This window comes from Prinia subflava, chromosome 6 (assembly GCF_021018805.1).
Source record: "Prinia subflava isolate CZ2003 ecotype Zambia chromosome 6, Cam_Psub_1.2, whole genome shotgun sequence".
NCBI classification, from domain to species: domain Eukaryota; kingdom Metazoa; phylum Chordata; class Aves; order Passeriformes; family Cisticolidae; genus Prinia; species Prinia subflava.
In genome coordinates this window covers 11,708,150-11,722,497 of record NC_086252.1, presented here as the reverse complement: position 1 = coordinate 11,722,497, position 14,348 = coordinate 11,708,150, and the positions used below count along the sequence as shown (strand labels likewise).

General features: G+C 43.3%; 1 protein-coding gene across 1 annotated transcript in view; it reads left to right on the top strand.

Annotated features, from left to right (window-relative positions):
• Nucleotides 1–14,348, top strand: part of SATB2 (SATB homeobox 2) — a 127,369-nt gene that overhangs the window by 97,764 nt on the left and 15,257 nt on the right. The window contains exon 9 of the mRNA XM_063400232.1: nucleotides 5,871–6,068. Within this exon, the coding sequence (XP_063256302.1) occupies nucleotides 5,871–6,068 (198 nt within the window). The remainder of the gene's footprint in view (nucleotides 1–5,870; nucleotides 6,069–14,348) is intronic.

The window sequence follows — 14,348 nt, the reverse complement described above, 5'->3', positions numbered from 1 at the left end:
GAGATATAAGCAGACTTGGTGTTCCCATGAATCTAAGGTGCTTCAGGGCTCATGTATCTCATTCTTTTTTTTTTATATAATTTCATGCTTCATGAGGCTAGTGAGAAACTGGCCCTCATGAAAGTGCTTTGCATTTTCTGGGGAGGAAAAGTACCAAGCATTTCAGAAAATCCAGACTGCTGAGTGATTAACCTTGAACTGTATGAAAATTCTCTGAGTAAAGCTTCTCAGGTTCAGTCCCCCTCCCCCAGCCCTCATAAAGAATTCATTGAAGCCATGACAGAACTCTCCATTACAGTTAGTCTTTTATCCATTTCAGCTTTCTTGATTAGGTTATCTTGAATCATTAGGGGGTTTATTTATTTTAATAGACACTTATTGGATTCATGGTAAGAGAGTTTGGCGACTAAGGAACAAGAGCTGAATATTACCTAGCTCATTTTGCACTGTAGTGTCCCAAACTAAGCAGAAAGAAGAGGTGCTGAGGAAGTTTGTCCAGAGGACTCCTGTGATCCCACATGGGAAGGGAGCCTTCTCTGAGGACAGCATTTTTTTACTAATCTTTCAAGACTTGCGTCAATCATTGCTGCTTTTTTTTCCTTTTGTCACATATGTTGACATTTTCTGCACTGATGATGTGGGTGAGGAAACGGCCTTTTACATTTATTTTTGAGATATATTCCTGAATCACTCTTACTAAAAACTCTTCATTTGCCTACTCATGCTTTCACTGGAGACCCTAGGAAATGTCAACGCAGAAAACTGGCTGTGTTGTTGTTACTATTGTTGTTGTTGTTATTATTATTGTTATTAATTTTAGTGTAAGTGCAGGGAAACACAAGGTCAGTTAAGCTGCAAGTTTATCCATGCTCAAAGCAGAACAGCTGCCTGTGACTAAGTCACCATGGACACCCAACTGCCACCTCCTGCAGTGGGTTTTGGCAAAGTGCAAACATGGGCCTGTACCCCAGCATGACTGTGAACCTGAACTCTTCCCCTGTGCCTTCTTTGTCCTTGGTCAGAAATTTGGTCCTTGGCAGACTGCAGGGCAGCAGATCTGCAGGAAGCAGTTTTTGGGGTCAGTGTGTTCGTGCACACCTTCTCTGTATGCTGGAAAAACTGATTTTACTGTGGTCAGGTACGTCTGGCTGCCCTGCTCCAGGGTAAGCCTAGCTCAAGTGAAAGGGTCAAGGTGCTAAACAGGGCTCTGGGACAAGTGACAGAGGATATGGCTCAGGATTGCTGCACCAGCTCGCTGTCCTTCAGGGGTTTGAGGGTGCCAAGCTTCCCGCTTTGGTGTTCTAAGCATGCTGCTTCTTTAACAGCATAAAAGCACAATTGGAATGGCTGGCTTTCTGCAGATTTTTGTTGTTGTTTGCTTAGCTGTGTGGAAATGTATTTGATTAGAAGACAGAGAGAGAGGTTAAAAATAGGACATTAATATGGTATTATTTTTTTAATCAAACAAAATGCTTAGAAAATGTTTATCTTGTCTCATGAGAACAAAAAAAATAGAGGACAGCACTTCTATGCAGCTCTCTTTAATGAGCTAAATTGGGCTGCATTCTCAATGCCTCTAAAAGTTTTGGGGTGAAATGAAGGAAGTTCTGAGCAGAATTCCTTGTAACCACAAGCACTGGGTGTGCCTGAATGTAGAGCCAAAAGCATCCTTTAATTGAGCTGTTTTTCCGCCTCATTTTTAATGGAAGACATTCCCATTCGAGAACCTTAGAAGCTGACATCAAGGGCTGGATTCTGCCACCCATATTGCCACTGGTGTGTATCAAACTCTCTGGTAACTCTGGCAGCCAAGGGAGCTGTTTGTGTGGTGGAGCGAGACCTGTGATGTGCAGGGGAGGCAGGACCAGAAACACGGCGTATTACAGGTCTGGGGAGGGGTGTGTTGTTTGTTAGATTTTTCAGAATATTTTAACAGACGTTGTATTTACTTGTAATGCAGTGAGCTCAGATGCTGTGGATGAGTGGGAGAAAAGGTAGTGAGATAGTATCTCCTTCGCTTTTCCTTCTTCATGCCAATAAATGTAGCTATAGATGAAAATTCACTGTGAATGGCTGTAGCTCCAAAAATTTCTGTATGTTAGCATTTCTTAAATGAAGTAATTCTCCTGGAAAGCTCTGTGTAACATACACAGACCCCAAAGAAATAAATAAAAGAAAATAAAAAAATTGTAACCAAAAAACGCCAAGTTGAGATTTTTAACAGTAAAAGGAGATTTTGTGTATTAATAATTCATGAGTTCTCATTGAACATGCACGAAGAAACGGTGCTATTCAATAGAGAATACTGTCATCTGTCACTGTTTTATTTGACATTTACACTTTTTTTTTTTTTTTTTTTTTGCCTGGTACTGCAAAACTTTCTTGGATGGCGTGCTAAGACTATTTAAATAAATAATTAAAAAAAGCCGATGCAGACTTTTCATCTGTGCATGGGGAAGGCAGTTACTTGCAGCCATAAAGAGTGTGTGAGTAAGCTGCGGCACGCTGAGTTTTCTCACGTATTGGTCAAAGCTATTGCCTAATAAACAGCCCCATAGATGGATAGAGAGGGGCTTGAATGAATACTTGAATAAAGAGAGGGAAGGATAGAAAAAGAGTCGTGAAGGGACAGATTTGATGCAGACAAGTGTACACATGCACACAGCGGGTATGCGTGTGTATGTGTGGGGGTGAGCGAATAATGGCTCTTGTGAAGAAAGCTGACACAAATACATTGCAAAAATAAATATTTATAAATGGCATTGGGGGAGATCCAGTCCTGCACAACGAGAGAGAAGACAGGGCATTTAGCACAATGACAATTCAGTTAGGCGCACCTTGCAATTTCTTCCTAATATTAGGCTCGTGGAAATCTTTCTGCTCTGTAGGTTAGTTATTATTTATAAAAATCACAGAACCAGCTGATACATTCATAAGCTAATTATTGTAGCAGCTGGGTACACATGGTGCAATATGTCTGAGGCTGTGAAGTATCACAGATTTCTTGAGGCCTGCTGTGGTGGGGGTGTGCTGTTGAAGGCTAGATCCCTTAATCTGATCAGCCAAGCAAATACTTTGTGGGGAAACTGGATTAATATCTCTCTAAATACCACGGATGTGCTTCACCTTCAGAACCAGGCTCCTTTAAACGTGCCATTAGCTTATCTCCTTTGGGGAATGCAGTAGTTCTCAGGTGTCCTCGGGATGGCAGGGTCCTTGCCTGGTGCCTCCCTTTGCCAGAAATTAATTTGGTTTGCTCATGTCTGCACACATGGTCACACTGCAGTCTAATCTTTTCCCTAATAGCTCCAAGGTCAAGACCTCGCATGTTGCCAGGCAAATTGAGCGCTATCCTTCTTAAAGACTAATGGCAGCAAGTGCCTAGTCCGTAATGAGGCCTGTAGTGTTGCTCTAAGTGATTGTAATGAGCGCTGATTATAACGGGACAGATAAATCAAAGCGCGGCAGTCGCCGTCGCGCTGCCCGGTCCAGCCCTGGGAAGGGGAGGTGGCCCTGCCAAGCTGTGCCTGGGTTCTGCCAGAGCCAGGCACCTCATCCTCCCACAGGCCTGTTCAGCAGTGGGTTGCAACCCCACCAGCTGCAGGGCTTCTTCTGTATTTTTTTGTTACACGATGGGGCTTCATGCCGCAGCATCTGCCAGGAGGTGTTAAACATACCTGCTTGAAACGTCTTGAAAGAGTCCAGCTGGAGACTTACTCAGATCACTGAAAACAGGGAGCAACAGGAGCTGATTCTTTCTACAGATGGTTTATTTTCCGTTTCAAAAATTATTTCCTCTGTGTGGAGGAACCCCTGAGAAAACATTGCGGAGCTGCGAGATTTTCTTCTCTGAAAGAGACAAAATTTTGGGGGATTTCTGAGCAGTGGAGGAGAATTGAGGGTAAGGGATGTGGCCGAACCACATTAAAATGCAGGCTTCACCTGGCTGAGAGATTACCCAAATACCAATCAAAACAACTTGAAAATACAACACAGAGGGGTTTTTTCCCTAAGTAAATTATTATATATCTTGTTTTCATCCTTGCTCCCCCCACCCACCCGCCAGCCCTCCAAGTTTATTGCAAGAAAGGATCAGGTCTGCACAAATGTGGCCTCTCACTTGTAAAAACAAGGCAGTGTTGTGTTACAGATTAGTTTATAAATCCCTGGTGGCTTCACAGTTCAGTGCCTACAGCTGCTGCAGATGGGCCTGGGTTTTTGTCTCTTCGCTGTGCTGCAGCCGGCAGTTGAAGGAGAAAATGGAATGATCAGGTTATTAACATGTAGGCCGTGAGGAAGAGGCTGCACAATGAGAACAGCTGGTGTTGCTGTCTTGGCTGATGCAGCGGAGATAATCAAATCTTGCCTTTTTTGGGGGGGGGAGTGAAGGCAGAAGACACAGTGGAGAGTAAGACAAACAACAGCTTATGATATTATACACGGGGTTTAGAGTGCAGGGTAGAAGTTGTCAATGGCTTACAAGTTGTTACACAAAAAAGCAACACCAAAAAGCCCCCCCTGTGGGCTGGCAATGAACCCGGCTGTTCAGCTCGTTCTGGTCACTGTTCAGAAAAACACAATTTTGGCTACTTCTTGTACCAAACATTTTTAACATTGATCAAGCTATCTTTTAGGTATTGTAAGGTGCCTGTCAAAATGGTGTCAGAATGCTGAGCTGTAGCTTGAAAATGATGGGTTATAAAGCTACTAGGTAAAATATTTTGACAGGAGTCAGTAAGGCGCGTTGACAGCATCCTCGGCATTATCTTCTCATCTTCTGTCATTTGCATTGCGTCTCCTGTGCAGGCACAGGAGGGGAGCCACTGTCCCCAGCCCCAAGCGGGCTGGCTGCTGGCAGCAGGACAGGGCTGGCTGTGCCCCACACTAGGCAGGAGCAGCAGCAGCCGCCATCCCGGGCTCACCCGTGGGGACTCTGGGTCATGCTCTGCACTTGCAGGGCTGTCCTCACCCGAACAGCTCCTGCCCTGGGGCTCTCCTTGGCCTTGGGGTTCAGGGTCGTTTCCTCTTCCTGGAGTGCTGATGCTTTCACCTCAAGGTCTGAGCAGTTGGTTCCTGTCGAGAGGTCCTGCAACTCCTTACATATAGCAGTAACCTTTTAAAGGTATTTCAAACTAAACTTAAAACAAGACAGCAGAAATAAAATCTGCTCTTATTATCTGATCTGTAGTTGGGTTTAGAATTACCTCTGCCTAGTATCTTGGTATCTCTAGTAACTTCTGCAGGACTCTGTTTCTGCTTTCGTGCTAGATGCTAAAGGATTCCCTTCCTTTGAGATTGCATCTTATCTTAGATTTTACTATTTAAAGATGTAAAATTTTAGTGGGGTTCAGAGCTGGGGCAGTCCATGCAACATAGTGTCAGCAAATCAGAAGTCTTGATAGTATATTCTACTAGACGTTTGGACTGGTGTTCAATTTCTGGTTCTGCTGCTGCAGGTTGCAGTGAGGGCTGCTAGCAAGTCTCAGGAGTTATGCCTCCTTTTCTCTTGCTTGGATGAAGAAATGAAGGGGCTCTGAAATGGAAGTGAAAATGCATATCTGTTTCATCTTTGCTTTTCTGTAGGAAAAACATTTGTATCTGTGCATTTTGAACATGGTGTATGAATATGATGAGGACAAGACACTGTTTTTTCCTGAGGACTGCTGCTTGTCTCAGTTTCTCTAACTTGCAGGAAATAGAATATACCATGGATTTGTCAAGACCAAAAGGCAGCTTGGGGTGGTGAGGGTTTATGTGTGAGATGAGACCAGCAAAACTTTCAGCAGAGAGCTGTAAGTCTAGCTGACCTTCCTGTCCCATCTGGTTCCTTGGTGCTGGGTGAATTGACTGTGCTGACCCTACTGTTGCAGGGCTGGCTGTGTGAGCTGCTGCGCTGGAAGGAAAACCCAAGCCCGGAAAACCGCACCCTTTGGGAGAACCTCTGCACCATCCGCCGCTTCCTGAACCTTCCCCAGCATGAGAGGGATGTGATCTACGAGGAGGAGTCCAGACACCACCACAGCGAGCGGATGCAGCACGTGGTCCAGCTGACACCTGAGCCTGTGCAGGTCAGAGCGCTGTCCGCCTCCTCAGGGTGTCTGTGTGGGGGGACTGGGGTAGCACAGGGGGTTTCAAGGGTGTAACAGGCTTTTCATGTATTGACTGAAATTTAAAAGTACTTCCGAAATGACCACGGTGAGCATTTCGTGAGGAATGGGCCTTCAGTTCACAACCTCACTGGGGTTGTTTTGCTCCTCTGTACATTTCTGACTAGTATGAATTTTTGGTTGGTACACCCTCATTCCATTCTTTTCTCAGGTGTTAGTAGAACGAGAAATAAATAAATACAAATATGTGTAGGGAAAACAAAGTGAAAATACTGCAGACTTTCTTCTTTGCAGTTCCAGCTTCAGTTAAAAGAGAAAATCAGCCTAATGTGTATTCCTAATAACTAGTATTGCATGTCACAAACTGAAACATCTACAGATGGCCAAGAGAGGCTCAGGAGAAATTTCTTCAATCTAAAAAGCTGAGGCAACACCTTCCACAGCAGCCCTCTTTCCCTTCAGCCCTCCAATTCAGCCCCTGGCACTCGGTACCATTCACTTGATGCCACATTATGTGACTGATGCCATGAGAGGTCACCTAGAACAGAGGCTAGACAGTGTTAAAGGAATAAAATAGGCATTTGTTGAAGAGGCCTTCAAAGGATACACATTGGGCAGTACAAGAGCCTGACCGAGGCTACACCCAAGATGGATGGCGTGCCATGAGTTTTCACACTTTTATAAGTTTTTGGTCCATTTACATATTGGGGTTAATTGTCCAATTACAGCTTCAGGTTATGAAGTCCCATCCTCCCAGTCTGCTCTCCTCAATTCCCTGTTGTTTATACTTTTGGGCCTGAAGCTGTAACAGTGTCCTTGGTTCTCAGATTGGGAAAGGATTGTTTTATCTAACTAAACTGTGAAGAGAACTTGCTAACAGTTTATATGAAGTTCAGAGTTATATACTGCTGCAGTGCAGAATCTGGAAGATATGAAAGCTAAAACTTAAGGCATCATGACCACTGTGGGGGTTGTTTGTGCTGTACATTTCTCTGATAATCTTGCAGTTCCTCCTCCACCTTCGCTCTCCCCATTGTTTGATGGTGGATTGCACTGCTTTGCTACTCTTGCTGTGAACCTTGGCATTCAGCCTCTATTCTTTGTTGGTGCTCTTGTGCTGCTGCACTGCTGCCAGCTATCCAGTCACCTTTTTCTAAACGTGAGAGGTTTCTCTGTCTTCTTGTCCTGCCCATCTGAAACATGTAGGTCTCACTCAGATTAATTATTGCCTAGTTCAGTCCCTTTTGTCTCTTCTGCTGACTTATTGCTCCTTGCTTTACTTTGTGTCTTTGCCTGAAAGAAAAAACCTGTTTCATGGCATTCAGGTTCTCAGGGCTATAAAGAAGGGGAAGTGCTCTAAGTAATTAATTTAGCAAGTTTTGTCTTCCACATCCCAAAATTTTATGTGGTCTTGAAATCAAGAAGCTACAAACAGGTAAAGAAAGGGCCAAGCTAGCATATGGGAAGACATCTAGGCCTCTGTAGACTTGAACATATTAACCCACTTCTGATGCCCACAGCAAGTGGGAATATCTTCTAAGGGACAGAAAAAGTTTTCCTGGGATCTTGTGAGTGACCTTGATGATTAGCCTACTTTCCAAAGCCTTATGTACATCATTTTTCTGCATCATGCAGGTTGGCTCTTGTGAGTGACACGTTACACTGTGTTGGAATGCTGTGCATTTGTATTTGTCAGCAAGTTACAAAGGCATGGATTAATTATTTATTACAGTCAAAATATGAAAAATGAAGAAAAATAAATGGAACCAGCTGGCAACTACACACAACAAAACTCTGGAGACTGGTATGCAGTTGATCCAGTGAGCTTGTGTTTTGGGGGTGCTGCATTTTAGAGCTATGCTTGCCCATCCAAAAACCCCTGTAGGTTTCTGAGTGACACGCTACCAGTGCCATACACAGGAGGTCTGCTGTCCACCTGCTCCCTACAGTCAAAAGATACCCAACACCAAGTAATTTTTGCCTAGCTTTCAGTCTCTGGGACTTGAATTGTTTCGAGAAGTAAGGTTTGTTTTTAGCTTTTCTGCAAGGGTCACTATTAGGTAATTAGCCATGAAGAACCAATGACAGCAGCCAGAGATGTAAAGCTGAGGTCCTCACACTTGCAGTCATTGGAGATTTTGTGACACTTTACATAAGGGTAGGGGTCTTGGGCCCTGCTCCTGGCTGAACTCCAGGCCAAGTAATTACATTCTGCCTATCTGAAATTCCCCCTGTAGTGTAAAGTGGGAAAGCAACTCTCATTTCCTTCTCAAAGCAGTGGCGGGTGCAGAATGTCTGCCACAGTGCCTGGCTGCATTTTAGCAGGGGGTGGAATCCTCCAAGAGCTGCAGTCACCGACCTACTTTGCTCTGCAGGTTTGCTGGTGAGAAGTGTGCTGTAAGTCAAGCCCTCACCTGCAGCCTTGATAGCAAAATGACAGTCCTTTGAAGAAGATACAAGCAACAGTGCTGTGAATAACAGCAGGTGCAGAACTGTAACACAGAAGCAAACAGGATCTTATCTCTGTTCTCTCTCTCTCTGCCCAGCCCATCTTTTTCTTTGCTCTGATGGCTTAGGTGTGTGTACAGTAACTTCTTCTCTTGAGTCTCCAGCTCCTTCAGCTGAGAGACCGGGAGAGCCTGAAAACAGGCTGTCCCTGCTGCTGCCAGAGTTCCCAAACACTGTGACTGGGAATGGGCTGAGCTGGGGATGTCCCCTTATCAGACTTGGAAAAATATCCTAGCTATCATCACAGGAGGCATGACCAGGCAAAAGATGTGGCTATATTGCAGCCTTTTCCTCAGTATGGCTTCTTGGAAATGGCAGGGATATCATGGTGATGTGTTCTGTGTAGTTCACTTGCTGCTTACAGGGCTGGGGACACTTCAGTGAGGGAATTACCCTGGGTAAGGCCGGGCAGGGTGTGCTCAATGGGGTAGTTGTGCTGTAGAAGTTCAGCTGGACCCAGGCTGGTTCTTTCATGTTTAAGGGATTGTTGTTTCCTTTGTAGGAGGCTCTCATCCTTACTGGTTTGGTATTACTAGCCTTCACCTCACTGTTTAGCTTTAGATTCAGGTTTTAAAAACAAATATTTTTATTTTTCTGTCTTCCATTAGATTTTTCCCATCAGCCATATATTAATCAATTTAATCAATGATTTTACTATTTCTGAAATGAATAATGTGTAGTGGAAACTGAGTGTTTAAAAAATTCCTTCCTGCACACTTGATTTGTTTGTTATTGTGCTGAGAAGTCATAAAATGCGAGCCCTGTGGAGCTCTGTGACATGGCTGTGTTCTCTGGCTGCACTGGGTGTGACCATATGGACGTGCTGGAGTGTGGATTTTCCTTCACACGCTGGTTATGGAGCATCCATGCTACACCTGCATGTTGCTGTGCATGCAGGCTGAGCTTGCCACAGCCTCTCATGTGGTTTTTAAGGAAATTGAGGTGTCCATTCCATGCAAAGTGGTGTAATAGTAGCAAAGTGCTGCTAAGAGCAAGAATGCTGAGGTTGTTGCTAGGTAGAGTACCATAAGGACATCACCTCTGAATTACAGAGTGCCCGAGCCACAGGTTCCTGGAGGGTGGGAGGGTATCCTGGAAAGCATTATTACATTTTTGCTGTGTTCTCATCCTCTTCCACCACCACCACCAGGAGTGGGATCCTGGCTGGCCCTTTGATCTGGCCTGGCCTGGCCCTTCATGGTGTACAGAGTAGTCTCTCTGCAGCAAACAGTCCTTGTGCTTCTGCGTTTAGCTCCCTGCTCTGCAGAGGTGAGCCTTCCCTGTCTTTCTTCCCATCCCTTGCTAAATCTCACCATTCCCTGGTTGTTAGCTGGTGTTGGACCTTTCTGGAGTGTTAATGCTGACAAGTGCCTACAGCTGCTTCCCATTGCCAGCCAGGGATTCCATGTTTGTTACAGACATGCTGGGACACAGGAAATCTAATTTCTCTCCCTTCTCCCACTAGTTGTCTGCTGTGTCCAAGGTGACCACTCCAGAGAATAACCATCTTGCCTGGCACTTTAATATAGTGCTAATTCATTGTTAATTGCTGGGGCAGAGAAACCCAGCTCCATTGGGAAGGCCATGAGTCAGGCTGTTGCCTCTGGAGTGTCCGGGTGGATAAGACGGTTCTCTGGAGTAATGAGCCGCCACCACCACAGCAAAGCACCTTCTATTAGAGAAACCTTGCCTCTCATTTTCCCTGAGTTGACAGTTAGATCTGCTGAAGCTGGTAGGTACATACTTGTTTTAGAGAAATCAAATGTTGCTTTCTCATACACTGTTACTTTTGTCACTGTTTTAAAATGACATCCCTCCACCCTTTTATTTCTCGGAAGCTTTGATTTAGACAAATCTGGCAATATAATAGTACAGATCATTAATCATGGAGGAACATTAGTAAAAAAAAAAGGCATAGTAAAAAGCTCTAGGAAAGCTCTTCTGTACTGTGTGTTCACTGCAAACATTGGGATCTCTCTTTAAATATGCAGAAAATAACATACCACAACAATAAATGAAATACTAATTTTATAATTTTGTGAGGGATAGGAGGGAGTGAGTATTTTAGAAATGACAATGAAATGCAAAAGAGCAGAACATGGAGCCCTCATAAAAATGGGTCAAGGCAAGTGGCGATGGCAGCCCAATGTAACTAATTTCATATTCTCTTTTTAGAAGTAATAAAGAGGGAGATGAACACCACAGTAGTGCTTCCTAATGAAATATCTGTTTCTAAATAATGTCTTGGAGTTCATAGGTCACCTAATGCATAGCACACAGATGGAAAAACCAGTGAGACTTAAAATTTCTTAAAAAATAATATTAATTAATAATAGTTAGGCAATCGTAGATGATGAGTGAAGCAAAGCTGTGTTATTCCATAGGGGAACATGGTGTGCTTAATGATCTATAGGATGATGTGCACAGTGAGGTTTTGCTGTGTTTGTGTGAGTTACACCAGGGGATTTTGCATACTGGAAATTAGGACTGAGCTGTCTGTGGGACTTGGACAAAAATTACTTTCCCAAACCATGCTAGCTCTCTGAGTCTGGTCTTTACTGTTTTGAGACGATGTTTTTGCAGGGATGCGGTGCCCTGTGATTCATTCTCAGTGGCTGCACCATGATAATTTTGCTTTTTGATCATTTCTCTTCACCCAAAAGACAGACCATAGATTGATACCCGCTGCTTTTTGACTCCCCAGTTCTTTAATCCATGGCTGGATGTGATGTCTGCTCAGACGGGGTTGGTCAAGACTGGTGACACAACTTGTACTCAGCAAACCCAGATGGACTTTAGGAGAAATTTGTATTGTAGTTTATTCATTACACTCAGAATGCTCAGAGCTTTGGTTTGGGAGGGTTGCACTTGGATTTTTTTTTTCCTTTGATTTATAACTACAGAGGGAAATGTGTGTCATAACGAGGTCTGTGAATTTTGTGAGTGGAGAATATCTGTCTTTCTTAGTTGTTAGTTACCTGGAGTTTCATTCTTTCTCTTATCAAAATTAGACAACAGTCAATTTCAGTATCTCTTTTCTGTTTAAACTATTAAAAACCACTGAAAAAAGTCTCAAACTATCTAACTTCTATTTCTGTGCAGTGTTAAAGCTGAAAGCAATATTTATTGCAAATGCCACTCACACTGCATTTATCTCTGTTGTATGTGTGACCGCTTTTGGGTCAGGGTAAAGGAACTGTCTTTAAAGCATGTGCTACATGCAAAAAAAAAAATCTCAGGCATTTTCCACTTCTGAGCTGCTTTCTCATGCTTCTCCAGTACCTGTGCCTCATAGCCAGAGCTGGTGCATTTTGAAACACCAGCTGTGGCTGCATGCTCTGGTTCTCCATCCTCTTGGTGCACACCATTTTTCTGATGGGTCACAGTAGTTCAGGAGCCTTGCACAAGTTTGACAAAGACAACAGAGGCACAGATCAGACAACCCCCTTATATTTGACTCTGAAGTATCCAGTAGATCTTCTTTGATTGATAGTTACCACAACTGCAGGGAAAGGCACTGAGCTGTGACTGCTACAGCCAAACCTGCCTACTGTGCCATCTCAGCTGTTTCTGTTTAGTATGGGTATCTCATGTGGCTGAAAATGCTGCTGATTTTTATTAATGTTAGGCCTGTTATTTCCCTTGAATGATAGCAGGGAGTGTACTTGCAATTAAAGCCAAACTGCCTCTGTTCTGAAATTAGTTTAGGTTTAGTACTGTTCCATTTAACCCTAGAAACGGGAGATCAAGTAAACTGCAGAGTTTCCAGTTTTTCTGTGGTGGCAAGTTTAGTCTTGTCAGAGTAGTACATCCTTTTCACACTTGCACAGAACCTGAAACCATGAGGCCACTTCAGTGACACCTGTTCCTGGACAGCTTTCATTTGATCCAGGATCAGCTGAGGACAGGGCAGGAATGAGGTGGGACTCTTAATGTGGAATATGACTAGTGCTTTTCTTCAGCAGCATCTTAAAGATTACTCTGAGGGTACATCTTCTGTGAGGCTGCCCCAGAGCAGCTCTGCTTGGGCTGCCTGGCTCCCATGGCAAAATGCTCCAGGCAGAAACTTTCCTTAAAATCTGAATGTGCAGATTTAGTGCCACTGAGACTTGGCAGCAGGCAGCAGGGTGGTGGTTTGTGTTGGTGTGGCTCTGACAAGTTGTCGTTTTAACAAATGACATCACTGTAGCTCTGGCCCTGTTGTCTCACCCTTTTGCCTTTCACACACAATTTGACCAGATTTAGCCCTCATTTCTTACAGTCCTGGCCCCGTTGTAAATGGTAAGCTGCTAGTGTTGTAAGGAGCCTTCGTAGGTTGAGAATGAGCAAACACATAGCGTAAGATCACTAAATAAAGCTCTTTAAATTCACATAACCTTTGAAGCTTGCCAGCAGCAGGCAAACCTTGAAGGCTGAAAAGCCACTAGATGAGCCTCTGTTCCATTTACATTTTAAAATTTTTACAGTTAAAAATATTGCTCTTTTTAATTTAATTTTAACGCTCCTTAATTACTCTATGTCCCCCACACTTGTTCATAAATTGTAATATCAGGCTTCAGAGATGTGTAAATATTTATAGGCTATTGGCTGTATGCAATATTTTATTCTCACGCTCTCTACAGAAATCTTGGGATAAAGTTAGAGCCCTGGATCATTGCAGCTGGTCTTTTTCTGCACATAGGCAATTGTAAAAATTCTATGGGGAAGGAAACCATTGAGAATAGTGCTACCAGGGCACTTTGCACTGCCTGACCCTCAAAGAGCAAGGAGCTACTCTTCCTTCCATGTTGCACAGCATCCTCCAGGGAAATGGTGCAGCTTCTGGGCAGTGCTGGGAGCTGGGCTGTGACAGAGCAGGACATAGATGGCCAGACTCTTTCCCCAGGGCCAGTCTTTTTTTGGAAATTCTTTGGTGTGGGCTTTTTTATTCTTTTTTTTTGTTTGTCACCTGAATGGTTGAAAATACCCAGAGACTGTATTGTGTGCAGAGATACGGGGTTTTTTCAGGGTCAGTATATTGTGTATGTTGTTCCATGTTTGTATGGAGTTTTACGGGAGATTGAAAGGAGAAGTGTTTTTGTGTGCATGCACTATTCTCACGCATCAAGTATCCAGAAGTACAGTAGCACATATTTTTTCTCACAGTCATCTCTGCTTACAGTGTTTCAAAGAATATTCCAAAATATCTTGGCACAGACAAAGCGAAGCTGTTTGCAAGATCCCTAGCTGTGGAACAACAAAGGCTACATTCTCAACATACATCACACATGACTTTTATTAAAGTCTTAAACAAAAATCAGATAATGTATTTAGAAAATTAAACTTTACCATTTATGATGCTACTCACATTGTGCAAGGAAGTTGGTATCCCCTAGTGCCTCCTTTCCAATGACTTCTCTCCCACTTCTACTCACTTCTTCATGCTGCAAATAAGAAGATGAAAATCTTAACTACAAATAAGTACATTTAAAAACCAGTCATTTGGTTTTTAATTCTAATTAATAGGTAATTGTGTTGCCTAACTTAAAAAGGATTTGGTGTTCAGAAACAAAGGAATACAAGCATGTATAAGGTGGCTCTGGTGAAACATTTGGAAATTTGAATAATCTAAAATCATTACTAACCTTTTACCATTACATATGGCAAAAAGGATGTGGTAAATCACAGAACACATCCTGGATATTACAGACCCAGCCATCTCATTAAATTTGTGTTAAAAAACATTCTTCTATT